The following is a 19,775-nucleotide window of genomic DNA, read 5'->3' on the forward strand; positions in this document are numbered from 1 at the left end:
TGCAAGCCACATTTATGTACTCATTTTAATGTATACAACATTCATTCAACAGAAGGTCATTGATAGGGTAGTAATCTTGTGCTTCTTCTTCCCAGCAATCCTATGATATAAATCACTGGCTTCACCCATCCATTCAGTTCAAGACCACTGGTTTCCTGCTATCACTAGCAGCCAAAAACAATAGTTTCTTCCCCACAGCTCAGGTGATAAGGCTGATAAAGTGAATGACAGGAATTGCAGATGGATGCAAGAAGTCACTGAATGAGTGAACAAGGAGTCAGACTCACCAAACAAGTAAACAGGGAAATTTAACAGGGATATTTGATCAAGGAGGTTAAAGTTAACTGATTTCTTCAAAGTCAAGATAACAAGAAGAAATGAAAACCTTCCATTGGTAGGTTTGCCATTTTGATGTGTGGCAAACACTAGTGATGCAAGAGCAATGCCAGTAGGAGCAGAAGCTACTGCTAGATTCATACTTGCTGGTAAGGTTGAAAAGAAAAGGGTGAGGGTAATCTACAATGGGGGTGAGGGCAGATGGGACTGGAGATAACGTGTAGACAAGATTGAGAACCAGACAATGCCCACCCAGTCAGAAGGCTCTTCTCTAGTTACTAGAGAGAATGTTGAATTCTTACAAGCAGCTTTGGAGGAGATGATATAACCAGACTAAAGCCAAAAGGAAATCTTGTCAGTGATGGTGCCAGAACTGAAAGAGCAGTTCCTTTTTCTACAAGAACCTTTACAATTGGAACATGACAAGGAAGAATAAAGCAAAACTTGAAATTGTCAAAGTGGAAATGTTGTTCTATGTTCTATTACAAATAGAACTTGAGCTTGTTCAGAGGTTCTAGGAGGGGAACATGGCTACCTTATATCCTTGACCAATAAACAATACATTCCTTCTATTTCGGATAGTCATTTTTGTATACCAAACATGCAGCTTCAAAAGGGAAGGGGGTAGCCAGCCCAGTTAGCCAAATTAACCTTATGGCTATAAATTTAATAAATAAAATAAAGAGAAACAAGGCAAACTAAATTGGATGTTTGAGAAATAAATAAGCTTAGGTGGAAGGGGCTGCACCACTTTAAATCAGATAGTTACTTCACACACTATTTAGGGCATGAGACCATATGAAGGAATGGAGTAAAAACAATGTTGGTAAGTGTGTATTCAGTTATAAACTAGTAAATTACAGAATCATATCTTTTAGAATTAATAGTTACCCAATTAACATCAGTGCATTGCAAGTGTACCCAGCTATTACAGATGACAGAAGACACTGACAAATGTTATGGCAAATTATAAGAAGTACTAAATTCAACATCAACAAAGGACATAGTTCTACTAATGAATGAATGGGATACCAAAATTGAAGAAATAAAGGAACCCAGATTGCAAGAAAATTTGGATTAGGTAAATGCAGGAGATAAGTTAATAGAGTTTTATGAAGAAAAAGTTTTGTTTACTGCTAAAATGTGCAATAAATGTAAACTCTATAAATGTAGACTCTATACAATGGAATAATCAGATGCACAACATCAGAATAAAATAGACTTTAGGAAACAGAAAATGGAGAAGTGCAATTAAGTTAATCAAGATACTTCCAGATGCAGATTGTGGAAAAGGCCATACATTACTTGGACCAAATATTGTATACAAGTTACACTTAGACCATTAAAGAAAGTAGGTGCTGCAGCAAAATTTTATGTCAAAGGCCCACAATCAGATGTTAAGATCAATTCAAAGAACAGATTCAGTATATTTAATTTATGCAAAAGAGCATATGAGGAGCTATGGGATGAGATAAGACACATTTTGAAAACTGAAAGAGACTAAAATCTTCCCAAAAATTTCAAGGGAAAAAGATTCAGATGGATTTCAGAATATGTGATCATGATAGCCTAAGAAAGAAGGAAGATGAAAGCCTTGGGCAGCAAAATGACCTTCAATAACTGAACACTTCCAATATTCAGCAAGAAAGAACAAGGAAAGCTACCTCTCAATCAAGAATGTCAACAAATATAGGGAAATAACAAGAAAAGAAAGAGAGGTGTTTTTGAGAAGATCAGAGAAATCAACAGAAAAATTGCATTTAAGGTACGAATAGCATAGAAGAGTTGTAATATAGAACTGAGATTAAATGAAGATGGTAAGATGAATAATGAAGATGGTAAATGAAAGGTATCGATCAGGGTTTTTTGCAGATGTTTAACCTCACGTCCCAGCACAACAGTTTAGAACTGAGGGTTGTCTTGCAGTATTTGTAGTCTCTGTAAGATTTGAATTCAGGGGGTTTGGTTGGTGATTGGAGGTTTCCTGGGAACTGTCAATTAATTGGTTGCTGTGAATGACATTATCTCTATTTTGATTGGTCCCCCTCATCTGTTTGTTGTATTGTCTTGTTATCTCTTTAATTTATATACCAAATATAAGTTGGACAGTTGGAATCAAAACAGGGAACCAAAACACTAACAATTTGAGATATGCAGATGATTAGTTGAAAGTAAGAGCAGCTCATTATGAAGCTATAAAACTTAAACTGGAAAATCTAGGTTAATATGAAATATAAAGAAGAAAAGGTAATGTCAACCAGCATACCTAATAAATTTACAGCTGGTAGTAAAGTTAAGATAACAGTTTTGTTTTTTTGGGCTCAGTTTTGTTTTGTTTTCTTGGGCTCAATGAAACAAAGATGTTGGAGAAGTAAAGAAAAGATTATTTCTAGGGAAGGAGGCAATGATAAACCTAGACAAGATCATAAAGGATAATATTAATTCAATAATAGTGACAGAATAATTAAAGCAATGGTCATAATAATTAAAACAACTGTAATATATGGCTATGAAAGTAAGACATTAAGAATCAGCAAGAGAAAGAAGATAGTCAAGATTCAAGTTATGGATCTGGAGAATGCTTAATACCATGGACTGCAAGAAGATTCAATCAATTTGTGACCAAATAAAGGCTGCCTGCTTCCTTCAGGCTATGATTAGCAACAGAAACACACATACTTTGGAAATGTGATGAGAGTGGATGATGGACTAAAAAAAAATGTCAGTGCTTGACAAGAAGAAAGGGAAGTCCACAGATAAAGTGGATGGACTGGATTGAAGAAATTATAGAACTGTTCTGGGAAGAGCTTCAAGTGGTTACTGGAGACTGAAATAGATGGCAAGTATTTATCTATGATGGCTCATAAGTAACTGGTAGCACCTAAAGTACTTTTAATTCTTTAGAACGAAGATGAGCAGGCAGAATTTGGTCACAGCTTTTCATACAAGTATTTGTATTATTGTAAGCTGCTTAGAATCTAGTTAATAAGCAACATGCATAATTTTGTAAATAAATAAACAATGTACAATGTTTACATTCCTGCCTGAAAACTACCTGATACATATTTGCTTGCAGAGATTCTTGAAGAAAGTTAGAGGATTAGAGCAGTGAGTGCCTACATTTCACCTGATGAGCAAGGCTGAAGATCAGTCAGATCAAAAAAAGGAAGCACTACAAGAGGAGATGACAGAGTAGACAAAGTAGAAGACGATTATACAAGTGAACAAGCCCAGAAGATGAAAATCCCACCAAAAGCAAGAGGTACGGAACTTATTCCACACCACTAGAACTTAGAATCAGTCTTCAAGTCCCACAACAATCAGACACTGATCCTTTGGAAATGGAAAAACAGACACTATAGAATAGAACAGGGTTCCTCAACCTTGGTGACTTGAAGATGTGTGGACTTCAACTCCCAGAATTCCCCAGCCAGCCATGTTGGCTGGGGAATTCTGGGAGTTGAAGTCCACACATCTTCAAGTCACCAAGGTTGAGGAACCCTGGAATAGAAGACAGAAAGATGGATCTCTGGAGGGCAGCAGGATACAGTTGCACCCTACAAGAAAGCAAAGAGAAAAATTATAGTGACTTTCTCTTAGAAGGAATTAAAACAACTACATGCTGACTAGACCAACTGACTGGTGAAGCATATTGTCTCCCAGAGCAAAGGTCAGAGAGGTGGCAGAACAACTTATAGAATGGGCCCTTCTTGCAAAGAATAGCTACGATACCACCCATAGACTTTGAAGATCCAGAAATGAAGTTTTTACTCTTGTCAGTGTTCCTTCCCCATTCACAGTACTGTATTTATTTGGAGAAAAAAATAAACTTCCTAAAAAGGATGACATTTAACAGACACAAATGGAAAGCTCATCACTTAAGAAACAAAAATTAAACCACAGTTTCAGGATGGGAAATATCTGGCTTAAAGTTTGCCCTGGGCTAAGGACAGTCCACTAATTGCTTCTTGAGGGTAGAAGTGCACATTATCCTTGACCTACCCCCAGACCACCACAAAGGCAACCTCCCTCTGTCTTTTCTTGCTTCATGTCAAAAGTTGCTGTTTCAACTGTTGCTGGCACAAGTGATGCTGTGTGGTCTACCTGCTGCATTTCATTTCATGGTAGCCAAATGCTTTCAATTGACTACTGTGCAACAGTTGCAGGAATGTTTCCCTTCTGGTCACTGGTTACTATCTTCCACAGCCATTTTGTCCTGGGCCACGTGTTGCTTTCTGTTTGCTGTTCACAGTGCACTTCTGTTGTTGTTTTTTTAAACTGGTACACTTGTAAAATGGAGATTCTGGAATTTTTGTTTGTTTGTTTCATTAGTCCACTGTTGGACATCTTAAAAACTCCAAAGCATCAAATACAAGGGAGAGTCAACAGCAGGCAGGTTTATTCAAAAGATCTCTAAATGGAAACCATATGCCTGCAAAGCCCTGATACATACTGCTTTTGAAGCCCAGGTCATTCGTTCCTATCCACATCCACCAAACATTAGGGCAAGCAACAGGACCAATGTACCACTTAATTTTGCATACACACACACATGCTCCAAAGAAGCAAACCTCCCTCCCTCCCTGTCTTCCTTCCTTCCTTGACAAGAGTTCTGCCAGTTCCCCCAACTGTGATGATGCTGATGCTACCCTGACACTTGACAAGGCATGGCCTGATAAAAATCCTGATTGCATATTTGAACCACTTGAAGCAGTTGATTGTCCCATCAATATGAAAGTGCAGTTCCTTCTTATATCCACCACAATTGAAATCTGGCACTATTTTTCCCCACCTTTCCCACGGCTTACACCTTGCTTTGCATTTCTCAGGCTTCTTGCTAGGAAGCAGCTGATTGTTCGCATAACCAGCATTCCTGCTCTAAGAAACTTGAGCTGAATATGAATCATCAGTGTAATGTGGCTAAAAAAAAGACAAATGCAATTTTAGGCTGCATCGACTGAAGCACGGTTCACAGTAATAGTTCTGTACTGGTCAGCTCCAGCCTTAAATATTGTGACTAGCTGTGGACTACACCACACATTAAGAAGAATTCAGAAAAAACTAGAACAGATATGAAGATTATAATGAGATGATCGGGGAGTAGAAACTATATCCTATGAAAAGTGTTGAAAGAAATTGGGCATGTGTAGCCTCGAGAAAACTAAGGGGGGCGGGATATAATAGTACACTTCAAATATCTGAAAGGATGTCAAACAGAAAAAAGGTCAAGGCCTCTTTGCCATCATTTAGGACATGGATAATGTCTTAAACTAATAATGCTCATAGTATAGGAGATGAAATAATGGATTTAAGGCAGGTTCTAATTAGGAAAATTGAAAAAAAACCCAAAAAACCACTTCCCTACAGGAAATGTACTTCAACAATAGAACCACTCAGGTGATGGGCACCACTTTAGTGCACACGTTCAAACAGAGCTTGCCTGTCAAAAATGCTTTAATTTAGATACCTGCACCAAGCAGGGTTGGACTCAATTCGTAAATGGCCCCTTCCAGTTTGATAATTCTAAGTGCAAACCACAGGCTAGTGTGACCCATGACCAGCAGTCTGACATCCTTTATGGGACACACAAGCATCAAGATTTCAGGGTATGCAAAGAGCACTGAGCTGAACATGGGTGAAACAACTGATCCCAAGAACAATAGTTGAGGGAGATTTTCTTTTCCTAAACAATACAGATTAAGAAATACACACATTCACACTTCTTCATAAGCTTTCCATTAGGACATCTGCCTAAGAAGCCAAGGGTTGAAGGTAAGGGTACAGTGTTGATCCTGACAATGCCCCCTACACCTATGAACATGGCTACACTAGAAGACACAAAATGGAGTTTGAAAAATAAAATAGCCACAAAGCTTAAGTAGAGAACTGGGTATTTTTTGCCTTGCACATTTAGTGTTGAACTTAGCCCAAAAATATCAACACTGTTGTCTGGTACTCTCTTAGATTTGTTCAGTTGGAAAAGTCATTAGAGATTTCAACATGTAGCACTTCCAACAAGCACCTTGAGTACATCTATGTATTTCTCTATCCTTTTTATTCATGCCTTCATCCATGAGAGCTTTAATACCCGTATTAATTCTTTGTAGAAGAATTCAGGTGATGGTGCTTTGGTACTTGAGGATAAAGTAATACTTAACTTTGGAATCTGTGTTTGCATATCTTTCTGAGCCTCAGTTAACTGAACTAACTGGACTGTCTTTTTGTAGCACCAAAGTCATAAATTTGTCAATCATGTTGTAGTCTAATGTGTTCTGCAGTTGCAGGACATGCTTGCCCATCATTAATACAAGCATGTTTTATTCACTCCTATCTGCTGTTTTTATAACAGCAAAACACACTAGGCTAAAATGTACTTGACATGTTTTTGCCTACCAATTTAGACCAAAGTGGCTTAGATTTAAATTCATCTTAATTATTAAGCACACTTAACCACGGTTAACTTTATCATAGTTAACAACTCAATTTTCTTGGCTTCCGTGACACGCTGAACTATAAAGTAACTACACAGGATGAGTTTGCACAACTTGCTAAGCTAAAACTTGTGGGCTGGATTATGGTGTAGTAGCTTTTACATGTCCAGCCATAACTCTTTCTGTGCTAACAGGAAACCACAGGGTAGTCTTAAAAGGATTTTAAATCTAGAAACACTAGAGTCTGTAGCAGGGCTGGCTTTGGGCTAAGGCCAAGAAGACACAGGCCTAGGGTGCCAAAGCTTAGGGGACGCCAAATGCAAATTTTTGCATCAGCAGGAGGTTGTGCCATCAGTCATTATAGCCTAGGGGCACCATATACCTTGACCCAGCACTGGGCTGTAGGGCCACAAAATAGCAGTAAAGCAGTGAAGAAAAAGAGGGTGTTTCATCTTTTGCCAGAAAGAAGAATGTTCTTTGATAATTCATTGCTGGGAACAGAAGAAACGACTTTTTACAGAAAGCTTTGCTTCAACTAAGTCACTGTTATCAACTGTTAGGTGACAGGACTTTGTGGGATTTTAAACACCACCTCCATAAAAATGGAACCTGAAAGCTTCTTCATGCACGAAGCAGTGGGAAGTGGAGTTGGAATATGGCAGAGAAAACCTCTCATACTTTTTTCCTCTACCAGTCTTAATAAAATGGGTTTTAGGCCATATTGCCTGTTTTCTGAGGACATGATAATGAGAAACTCCTACACCCAAGAGATGGTCCAGTAACGTTGTCTTCCAGCAGGCTGGGTTCATAGATGATTACCCATGGTTTATCAGCAAATTACTTCAAAGTGGTTAGCTAGTTTATGGTTCGGTGTAGCACAGAAACTTTGCTTTTGTATCCTCCCAGGGAGACCTGCAGCATAAAGCCAGTCTGGCTTTTTGGAGCAATGAGTTCAAAAGGATGCCAAATGATAACTAACTCTTGATCTTACTACAGAAGAAAAGAGTGCAAATTGGTATCCTTTCTTTAGGAAACTCACTAGGAAGCGTAGCTTAAGAATGCAACACGGCGTATCTTGAACTAACTTGCCTGCCTGCCACGCATTCCACCGCGGCTTCGCGAATCAAGTCCTTAGCTTTCCCTGTTGGATCTTCATAGCGCTTTAAGAGAAGTCTGATCCTTCTAACCCCGCCCCCAAGCTCCCCGGCCGCCTCCTTCAGATCCCATCCCAATTGGCTGACTAGGACATGAATATGTATGTCCTGACCTGTGTGAATGAGGCGCTGCGCCCTCCCTCACCGCCGCACAGAGAGGCTTAGGGAGCGCGCGGGACCTCGCGGAGCAGTTGCTCTTCTTGTCGCTCGCCGGCCGTGTCGCGCGGCTCTGGAGCCGGCGTGGTCCTGCCGCAGAGCCCAGGGAGCTCCTTGCCTCCTCGGCGCCGTTGCCAGCGTCTTCCTCCTGCCAGGCACGCTGCTTCTCAGCCGGCCCCGTCTCCACGCTCCTGCTTGCGACGCCTGCCGAGGAGATGCGGGGCCTGTCCGGATGGATGGCGCTGCTGGTGCTCGGCAGCTGGTTCCGTCTGCGAGCGAAGGGCGCCGCGCCGCTGGCTGGCTTTTACCCCTTCGGGCCGGCGCAGGGGGACGCGGCCACCCCTCAGCAAGACGACGGCGGCTCTGGGCTCCGGCCCATCGCCGTCAAGTTCCCCTTCTTCGGCGCGACTCACACGGCACTCTACGTGAGTAGTCGTCCCGTCGGTGCTAAGGAAAGTGCGGGCACCGCCGCGCGGGACTTTGCCCATCTCTACGGTTCCTTAATGAGAAGTAGTATGCTTAATGCAGAGTAGTAATGCATTGACTACATGCATCATCCTTAGCCCGGGGTAGTCCTTTATAAAACATATTTTAGTTCTGAGTATTTATTACCTGCCGTGCTTGCCTTTGGGGAATTTGTTCCCATGATGTGGCGCCTGCAAGCCAGGTTGCACTACTATGTCAGATGCTTGCTTTTTGCTTCATGCACCAGGATGCTCTGTCTTCAGAGCGTTGGGGCCCAGTCCTAAGTGTCTTTATAAATATATGTACCTGAAGACGATGGATTTTACCCTTAACTGTAGTGGTTCAGACCTCAGCCTTTGAACCACTCTGGGCCCAAAGCAAACTCTGATCTTAACTGACTACCTAAAGGTTAGGGCTGAGGGCTGATAAAGTTTAAATATCATATCGATGCTGGCTACCTTCTCCCCACACCCCTCTTCTCCTATTGAAGAGGATGCTAGAAAGATAATGATTCTTTCTAGCATCATTTCATAAGGGTCTTATGAAAGGCTACATATCAATCTTCCCTGATTTGCAGATGAATGGTCATGAAAGGTGTAGTATACACATTGGAAAAGAAAACAAGCTAGGGAAGCTGCTGAATTCACACAGAATCGCTCCTATTAGCAGCCAGTGTTTTGACTAACTTTTTCTAAGACTGCTTAGCTGAACTTGGCTGATCTTGAAAAACTAAGTAGGGCCAAGTCTGGTTAGTAGTTGGATGGGAGACCAGGAGGAAGTCTCAGGGCTGAAAGCTGAACTGGGATTTTTAAAAAAAGTTCTGGGAAAAGACAGTGGCAAACCACTTCTATAATGATGCCAAGAAAATTACACAGATGTGTCCATGAAGCCACCTTTATAATTCCTGTATTCTCCTTTTCCCTTCATTATTCCCCACCCCACATTGTTGAAAGGCAGACCACATAATCAGAAGCTTATTGAGGCTTATGGAAGGATGGAGGGGAAAAAAAAAAATCCTTCCATAAATGTCCTTAATGTAACTTATCCTACAATCAATATCTCCAGCATCCATTGTTTCTTAGGCTTCAGATTTATGGCTTTTAAATGGAAGGCTGGTCTTGGCCTCTGCAGTCTCCCTGAAAATTCTTGAAGGATAGGGGATCCCCACTCCAATTCCATAAGAACTCCAGTCTTCAGTGTTAGAAATGAATAACTTTATCTGCCTGCTAAGATTTTTGTCTCTGCCTTTTTTTGTTATAAAGTCACTTATATTATTCCAAAACCATCTGGATTTACTTGGGGACAGTCAAACAGTCTAATTTAATTTAAGGCATCAAAGCTGTAACAGGATGTTGAGAATCGGAGTGTCTTTGCTGTATTAGGCAATTATACTCTGCAGCCAAGGCGGCATAATGGCCTAAATATTTTGGGTTCAAGGAAAATCATAACATAGTCTTTCCAAATTCTTCTGCTACCCAGATTCATGTAACTTGAGATTCTGTGAATTTGAGATGATTTGCACTCCAGTGTGATACTTAGGATTGTCACTTTCTCTGTTTTTTCCTCATCCACCAATGTTCCTGCTATTTCCACCTCCTAAGTAAGCCTTCACTGTTATTATTTTCATATTAATAGTTCCATATTGGGTAGAATCAAATCAAGGATAGTTAATCTTATTGTCTTCCTCCATTGTTTGACTGTTTTCTTTTACCTGCCATGGTAGGAAATAGGAAATTCTTTTGTGGTGCTGATCAAGCAAAACTTAATTTCCTGGACAAAATAATGTATGTTAACATTACTTCTGCTGAATCTGTTACTGCAACAATACAGTTGAGTAGCCTCAAGAGATGTCTCTTGCTTTGTCAGGAAATAGGTCAGTGAAAGAGATTCCTTTGGATAAGTCAACCCAAGTCTTGGGTTCATTGTGATGCTTTAGTCAGTCTGCCAACAGATACTGTTTTTGTCTTGCTTTTGTGATATGTGCCATAATCACATACGGCAAGCAAATTGATTTCTTGTTGTTGTATTTACATGTACACACCCAGGAAGTATCCCAATCAGTGACAGCTATCAGGTTACATGAAATTTGCGTGCATTTTAAAGTCCAGAAGAAATACATTGTTCATTCATTCTCCTACATAGAACTGATAAGTGTACTCAAAATATATTTTTGTAATGCTGTATTCACAGTTGTTGCATGGCAAAATGCACTGAAATGTAATAGTTTAGCTATCCTCAGATCACTGTGAATTACCAACTTGTTGGCATTTCCTTTATAAATATATTTGCTTACAAGGATAATTTTTGAAAAAGTTCCTGCTTGAAAGATGAGTTCAACTGGAAACTTTCTTAGTTGACCCTCCTCTTATGCTCGTTAAAACATGGCAACATATTGAGCATTATAGGGTTGGTTCAGAAATAGCTTATACTCTTATATAAAGCTGATGTTCAATTTTGAGTGCCAAACAGAACGTTTGGTCTTGTCCTTAGCCCTTGTGCTGAATCTTTGAAATACAGCATGAGACCATGAACAAACCAAGGCACTTCTTCTAGTCCTCTCACCACCCAAACCCAGAGATGAGTGATAGGGAAATGCTGATATACTCTGACAGGCGACTGGCAATCAAGTCAGCAAGTACAGAGGCACCCATGGCTGAGAAAGACGTAGGAATATCTCTCTTTTTTCATTCTGTAATGAAAGAGAGGATGCAATTTCCTGTGAGCAATGATTTATTTTGCTTGATCCATTTTGTTTACAGCTTCTCTGATCCCTGTTTTGGTGGTTTTGGGATAGCATTGCAAGTAGATCAAGCAAAATAAACCAGCACATAAAGGGGGAAAAGGTGTTATCACTGGTTGTTCTAGATGACCCCTTGCTAATTTGAATTTGTCAGCTCCAAAGAGCTTGATCTTCTCTCAATTTTCCAAACAGTTTCAGAGCTTTATCTGTAATGTTCCACCTATAAGTGGGCATATATTAGTTTGCCTGATAATGCACCACATTTGCATTTTACAAAAGCATAGAGGTGGAAGGGCCAAAGGCCTCCAAGAAGTTATAAATCACTCTTTCCCTTCTCAGAGTCTTAGCATTTTAAGATGGTAGAATTATTTGGTAGAATGAACTATAGATAAGAGCTTATGATTTTTAAATATTTTCCTACATTAAAAATTAAGTTGCAGTTGGGAAATTCCCTGTTCCATGGTTTTAAAATGTGGCACAGCATTCAGAAGCTTCATCACCTCCATCTATAATCTGAAATAGAACTACATTTTATAATCTCAGTTTTCCACCAGATTCTTTACTAATATTTCCAAAATTCAGAGGTGAGTGGACAATCTTTTGAAAACCAAAACACTAGCAAATTTGGGGAACCCTAGGGCTTACAAAAGGACAAAAAAAAAAAAGCAGGAAGCAGTTTGATTCTAAACTGATAGCTGGCACACTATTACCAAGGAAGAGCTCACTAGTTTTATTCATAGGGGTCACACAAATTCATTGATTGTTTTAGGAGGTCACAGCAGTGATGGAGCTTACATATTGCACTGGTTTAATGCAATATGTAAACCCTGTCATTCTATCTACTAAAAATGTAAGTCATTGCTGTGCATGCAATTTGGGAAAAACTGCCCCACTCTAACTGGTTAAAAAAGTTTTTTGTAAGATAATAAAGGAAGTTCAATAAACAGCTGTTTTCAGCTACCAATACTTCAGCAGGATTCTTGGATGAAGCTTTGTCATTTAGCAGATTCTACATAGGAGAGCTACTAAAGGGATTAGAGTAATTGCCTCAAATCAGGTGTGCTTTGAAGTGTTGGGACTACAACTCCCAAAACTGCATGCTGAGAGTTGTGGTCTAAATTCATCTGGATAACATCTAGTTGAGGACATCTGGATTAGGATGTCACATCTGGACTCAAGGAAGACTTGAGCTCAGATTCAACATAAACAGCAGGTGTTAAGAAAGTTATGAGGTTGGAACGTTAAACTAGGATGGGGAAATGCAACTTCAGATCTATACTCGGATGTGATGCTTAGTGGGTGATCTTGAGAGAATGACTTTCTCAAATCCTAACCTGTCTTGCAGAGGGTGGTGGGAATAAAGTGCAGAAACTCCTTGGAGGCAAAGTGGGATTGGAAAGCAGTGAAGTAAGCACAATGCATGCCCAAATGCATATTCTGGGAGAATTAAGATGCTCCAGTTTGGTTCTGGCAACTTGAGAAATTTTAAAAATGAGTTGCTTTTTTTCAAGTTTTTAAAGTTTAGCATTATTTTGTAGATCCTGTCATAAAGCAGATATCACCATCACTAGCCTTGTGATTGAATCAAATCAGGTAGGAAGAAGAAAGTCACTGGTTTAGTATTTGATCTGGGACGGAAAACCTCACAAATAATGGATATTGGAATAGACAATGGATGTGTAAGAAGATGTAAAACCAGGACTGTTTGCAGGGGGAAAAAATGGAATCAGTGAATTATTATTTGTGACTTCTCCATTGAAATGTGTACTGTATTTTTAACTTGTTGCAATAATACAAAAAGTATTTGAGGCTGAGAATTTTGTCTGTAGATAGAACACTGGCTAATTAGGCAAGGTTAACTTATTAGTTGAAAATGGCCATGATATGTGTATATCAGTGAGTAAACTTCATTATGGTCATTGATTATAGAGGAAAATAGAAATAAAGTTGGCAAAGTTATGCAGGAGCCATTAGCTGATAAAAGAGACAGTAAACAATATCTCAACTCTGGAAAAGGAGGGAATGTGAGAAAGAGACTCAAAATAATGATATAAGAGGGCAGCAGGAAACTCTGGCAGGCTTTCAAGATACTGTTATGACACCCTACAACAGTAAAGTGGAGTTCCAGTAATCCTTGCAGCATCTGTTTCCTAATCTGGCCTCCCTGAAACAATTATTGAACTGTTATTAACCAGTTCAAAAAAGATGATAAATTCTGAGAGAGCAAATAAAAATGTATAAATAATTATAACATTAATGTGGTCAAAGTACTATGCATTTCATTACAAAGAGTAGCTAAACTTAGCCACTCAGAGAAATAAAATCACATTGATTGGACAATAATAGCTGTAAATAAGTGAATCTGGGTATCCTGGAAAATTGACTTGATGGGGAATTATTAGTAGTAACTGTACATCTGTGTAATAAGGGCAATATAACAAAACACGGCTTAATATTTCAGTAATTCCTTCACCACAAAGGCAAAGTCTTTGCTTGAGTGGAATATCCTGAAATTTACCCTCAAGAACAGCTATTGGAAGGTCATTAAATCTTGCCAGATTTAGGGTTCTTCTGAATTTGGGAACCATTATTTGGCTTAAATATTTTGTCAGCTTGAAAAAAGAGGAGTGACTACTCAGGAATACATCCTTAAGTAGGGCAGCCACATCTAATTAGCTTTCCTGATCCATGGCCTGTTGTTTAAGGGCTACCAATGCATGCTGATATCCCATCATCAAAATTGCATCAGGTGAGAAACTAGCATTTCAGTTTCTCATTCACTGGCCTACTCCTGGATGAAGAAAAAAGTAATTAAGATCAGGGAGCCAAGATCATGGGGAGGAAAGTGACTTTAGTCTGTATGAGAAGACATATGTCCAAATATGAGTTTCAGTTTTGTTCATGCCAGCCTTGAAGTGCAAAACCATGTTAGGAACATGTTATTGAACTTGAAATACGTTTCTTAAGAATTTAGAGTCTTAAGAATTTAGATTAAGTTCACCCCCTCTCCATTTTGGCTCCAAAGAGAAGTTGTGCCCAGACTCCAGCTGAAAATAATTTTAGTGCAGCAGGTATGAATAATGCATCTTTAAATAATAGGAAGATTGCAGGCCTGTTGCTGATTTATGTGCATTTTGAACAACACCTTCCATACATGCCTGGCATTTCCTGGTAGCATAAAACACTGCTGCTAAATCCTTGAAAATTTTAACCTGTTCAGTTGGGTATCTATTCAGTTGCCAGACAGGATGCTGAGGTGTATAGCAAAAGCTAAGACCTTAGTTTTTGTATAATGAATTTTGAGTGCTTCTACACTGCCGTATGTGGCTAAGGTGTGCAGGCAAGGTTTCTTTTAGACCAACTGGCAATATGTGTGTGAGTGTATGTGTGTATATGTATGCATGTGTATATATTGATTGAGATGGTTACATTTAATTTGAATATAATTAACACACATCTCAATGTAATTAAAGAACAACTCTTTCAGTCCAGAATATGGTCTGGAATAATGTTGCCCAGCTGAAAGGAAGTTGAAGAGCAGTGATGATAATGAATCTGCGAGGTGACCTAAAGAGAGCCGCAGTAATGGTTCTGCTTCTCTTTAGAGACAGTGATTCAGTGGATTAGTTGGGCAGCAGGCCAGAAGGATGGATTGACTGTCTCTTACATGTTTTGAGAAGGTTAAGAGACACACTGACTTTACATAAAGACAGGTTGTAATAAAATATTGTGAATATCTTATTTATTCCTAAATAAAAATATTAGCTTTGGAATCTCTTTTCCTGTGGATCTCAAGAAAAATATGGCCATTCCTGAGGATCTCAGGAAAAATATAGTCATTCTGCATTTCCCTCACAAAAGGGGACACACCATCCTCATTTTATTCATGCAACAGTTCTCAGATTTTTTTATGAGCTATACTTGATCCAAAGAAATCCATTAAATTTCATAATTAGGTAGGCATTTGAATGTTTGTTTTCTGTATCATGTAGTTCTTGTGAGGTTGAGAACCTGTTTCTGGATTATACCACTCTAGATTTGCAGGACTTAGAAAATTAACTGCTCCTCCATTTAAGTAAATAAAATCATTTCTGTACCAAAAACTAGCATGTCAGGGAGAAAGCTAAACTAGAACTTTCCACTGTAACATCTAATTCTCTAGGAGTATGGAATTTTTCTCTTCTTCCTCTCCTCTGGTTGGATTCCCTTACTGTGCTAAGCTAAGGTTTGTTTAACTATGGATTACTGAATTGACTGAGTTCTCACAATATACTCACAATATACTGAGCCATAAACTGTGGTTGATTAATTGCTTTGTGCAGTATATCTCAATTGTTCCTTTCATGTGGATCGTTATATTTGCATTGCAAACTTTTGAGGAACTTATTTTTGTTCTTGTTTTTTTCTGTATCTGTACTACACTTAGGTGTACATGTGCTATAAATAAAACTATTACTACTTCTGCTATTAATTTCACATAAACTAGGGTTCAGGAGCACAGCATCTGCAGTCACCACAGCTTACATGGCCCTTGGATAGCATTCACTGGATCCTTGAATTAAATAAAACCCCTTTTTTAAAAATGGTAAAAATATAGTTTTAAAGAGAGGAACTTCCAGACCAAAAAGGTGGAGATATCACGAACTTTTATTTTTACAAGAGGACATTAAACTGAAGTCTTATCAGGAGGCACAGAGTTTCTTCCAAATCATCTTAACTTCCGATGTTTCTTTATTCACAGTATGCTATGAAGGTGTTTATGATGGGATTGTTTATCTCTCTGGCATCTAATAGAAAGAAAGCAATGCAGAAATGGAAGGACACATTGTTGAATGAGCTGAAATAACTGGTTTGGGTTTCTTATTACACAAAATCTTAATAGTTCAACTCATTGAGATCAATTGGCATAATGAAAATGTAGTCTACGTTTCTAGGTATCTAATCTACTATCATAATTTAACTATGTGCCCTACTGTGAATTCAAACTGCCAGTGAAGATGTAAAATATTTCAGTTGTTAATTTACTCAGTTATTAAGACTTAGACTCAATTTTTAGCAGTATGAATAGAATTCATTATAGCTTACCATTTCATTTTATGATTCATACTGCACTGTGCTCACCACGGTTCCTGACATTTATATTCTGTTCAGAGTTTAATGGTGATTTTCAGGTTTTTAAAAATAATATACTTAACTATCTACAAACAACTAATGTACTGAAAAAAATTCTCTATGATACTTGTAAATCCCTTGGGGTTTTTTTACACTTGTATCTTACTCTTCTACTCCTTTTTTGTTGTTCTTTCTCTGTGTGTGTATTTGGGAGGGTTGTATATTTTTTTCTTAAAAGTTCAATAAAATATATTTTAAAGAGAGACCAGTTAGAGGTTTCTGTGCCTTTCTGTTACCCTCTAGTGGTGTCTGGATTTTTGCAGCTCTGATACAGCACATCTATATCTTGTCTACTATATCTTGTCTAAAGCTCTCTGTTTGGGAGAAACTCATAGCTGGAAGTAATTCAGCACTGCTTGCAAATTTCTGCAGTTGGGTCACTCACCTTGGGAATAAAGCTCTCCAGAGCAGCAGCTCCAAAACCTATGGCCAGGACAGGCTTCATGCACAGCTAAGGAATGGCAGGGATGGTAGAGCTATCTGTTCATCTATGGTGTACCAACCTATGTAACTTTGAATCCTGGCTACCCGACAATTCTCCCTGAATATGAACTCTCTGCTGCCTACCTTCACTCTAACCCTAACCTTCACTTTCCTATCTTTGACTTGTGGAACCTTCCATTGGCCTCCAGTTGATTTGGCATAAATTAAATTTATTATTACATTTTAAAAAAATCATAATAGCCACCTGAATCTTTCATGGTCTTAAGAGAATATCTAAATTTCACAAGATCTCAAGGAAGATCGCCAAAATCTTGAGAAATGTTATTACAGGTAATCCTCAACTTGGGACTGGAACTTCCATTGCTAAGTGATGCAGTCATTAATTGAGTTGCACCCAATTTTGCGACCTTTTTTGCAGCGGTTAAGCAAATCACCATGGTTAAGTGAATCATATGGCCATTAAGTGAATCCAGTTACCCCATTGACTTTGCTTGTTGGAAGCCCCCTGGGAAGGTTGCAAATGGTGATCATGTGACCCCAGGATGCTTGCATCTGTCATAAATACATGCCAGTTGCCAAGCACCCAAATTTTGATCACGTGACCGTGCAGACACTGTGACAGTCTTAAGTGCAAGGACTGGTTGTAAGTCACTTTTTTCAGCACCGTAGTAATTTCAAATGGTCATTAAACGAATGGTCATAAATCCAGAACTACAAGAATCTACCAACATTTTGTCTCTTGAAAAAAACATTTTTATGTGATGCCTGCACCATGATCTAACTTCAGTACCCTTATGTTCCAAACCACACACTGAGTAGCCAGTGTTTCCAAACCACATATTGAGATCCATTGGCATAACGAAAATGTAGTCTATGTTTCTAGGTATCTAATCTACTAACATAATTTAACTACGTGCCCTCCTGTGGATTCAACCTACCAGTGAAGATGTAAAATAGTGCCTTCTCTTTCACAACCTTTTTGGATTCTAGGATGTTTCAACATTCCCTTCTTTATGATGATTCCATATGCAGGTGCAAATTAGCAGTTTGTTAAAACTGTGAAGCACTGGGCTCAAAATATTCACAGATTTGTGTAATGTGAGGAGAGCCACTTTGGTGTAGTGATTAAAGCAGCAGGCTAGAAACCAGGAGACTGTGACTTCTAGTCCTGTCTTAGGCACAAAGCCAGCTGGGTGACCTTGGGCCAGTCAGTCACTCTCAGCCCTAGGCAGAAGGCAATGGCAAACCACTTCTGAAATCTTGCCAAGAAAACTGCAGGGGCTTGTCCAGGGAGTTGCCAGGAGTCAAGACTGAGTCGAAGGCACACACACAAAAAAGTGTAATGTGATGCTAGCGCTGTGTTCCAAGTTGCATAAATTCCTATGCATTAATATTTGTCACTCTATTTTTAAAATCTTAGTTGTCTCATGTAGCTAGATCCTATTCTGACAGAGACCCAACTGATTGATTTGCAGTATTTGCTTGCTTGCTTGCTTGATTTTTTTCCTCTAAAAACTGATTTCCATCACTCAGATGTATATATTTCTGCAGAGGAGCTAAAGGTAACAGACATTTTCCCCTCCAACCTTGCCATTCCTTTTTAAAATGTCATTGGTTCTCATAGAGCTTGAGAACTCTTTATTTTGGAAATTCAGAAATCTACCTCCCCCACCCATTTCTTTCATGTTTTTGTTTCACTAATTTGATCCTTCTCTCGTTTTCCTGATGCACTTTTTGCAGCCTAGTGCCCCACAGATGTGTTGTAACTGAACTCCCATAATTCACAGCTAGATATCCTACCAGTCTGCTGGTTGAAAGAGTTGAATTCCAAAACCCCTAGAGAGCATCAGGTTCAGAAAAGTGGCCTCAATATGTTGAAATGAAGCTTTGTAGCTTCCAAGATTATTGTGTAATACTTGTATAATCCATCTGATCCACCATTTTTTTTCTTTTTTTGTGGAGAACCAATGCTGAGTTGTATATTCTTTTTCTCTTTCACTGCTTCTTTTGTCAGTGATTTCTTTTTCTAAGAAAAAGTTAAAAGAATAAGATTGCCCATCCTTCTTGCATCACTCAGTTCAACCCTGCCCCATCAAGACTACCCTGGCTCAGCTCTAAATTTACACAGAATAGTTGTCAAGTATTCCCAAAGTTGTCCCAACTTCCAGCTAGTCCCAACTTCCAATCATAGCTGTTGTCCTTTTTCACAGGAGGCAGTGGAATAACTCCTTCAGTACTGTCATGCATGTATGCTACAACTTTGGCACTTCAGACTACTTCTGCTTGTGTTTGGTGCAAGGTGGGATGGATGGTGACTCCTTTAAAAAAAAAAGTATGGTGGTTGCAATATATGGAAGGAATTAATATAAAATTTAAATTCTTATATTTCCCAAATCCAAATTCTTTTGGCCCCACATGATAGGCAGAAATTATGTTGTTGTTTTTTTAATTTGAGTACTCATCAGAGTAGAAAAGCAGGACATACTGTATATTGAATAAATAAATGTTTGTGCAGGAACTGTATCTTAGTAGAAGTTCATCTGCTTGGTATACAAATACATAAAACATATAGCATAACAAAGCACCATAAAGCATAATAATAACCTACAATAAAATAAAAGATGATGGCATACCATTATTCTCCAAATGCTCTCTGGAAAAGTTCTATTTTAAATGATTTCTGTAGTGTCATCAGGATGGGTACCATTTTAACTTCAGGAGAGAAACTATTCCATAAAATAGGGACCATCACCAAAAACACTGTTTTGTGCCCCAACCTCACCCATTAAAGTGGGGAACTACTAATAGAGTTCTCCTAGGAAGAATGTTTTAGGTGGATTGATTCTGGTTTGTGGAGTCTGTCCTGGAGAACCTGGG

At 38.9% G+C, this 19,775-nt stretch overlaps 1 protein-coding gene across 4 annotated transcripts in view; it reads left to right on the forward strand.

Moving 5' to 3' along the window:
* The first annotated feature begins 8,160 nt into the window (after positions 1-8,160).
* SNED1 (sushi, nidogen and EGF like domains 1) overlaps positions 8,161-19,775 on the forward strand; it is a 72,021-nt gene continuing 60,406 nt past the window's right edge. For all 4 annotated transcript variants that reach the window (XM_025166238.2, XM_088132621.1, XM_088132623.1 and 1 more), the window contains exon 1: positions 8,161-8,502. In XM_025166238.2, the coding sequence (XP_025022006.2) occupies positions 8,293-8,502 (210 nt within the window). In that variant the 5' untranslated portion in view covers positions 8,161-8,292. The remainder of the gene's footprint in view (positions 8,503-19,775) is intronic.

The sequence above is a fragment of the Python bivittatus genome, unplaced genomic scaffold, assembly GCF_059951505.1.
Source record: "Python bivittatus isolate LINGU-HERP-01145 unplaced genomic scaffold, Pbiv_v1 ctg000980_np1212, whole genome shotgun sequence".
Lineage (NCBI taxonomy): Eukaryota > Metazoa > Chordata > Lepidosauria > Squamata > Pythonidae > Python > Python bivittatus.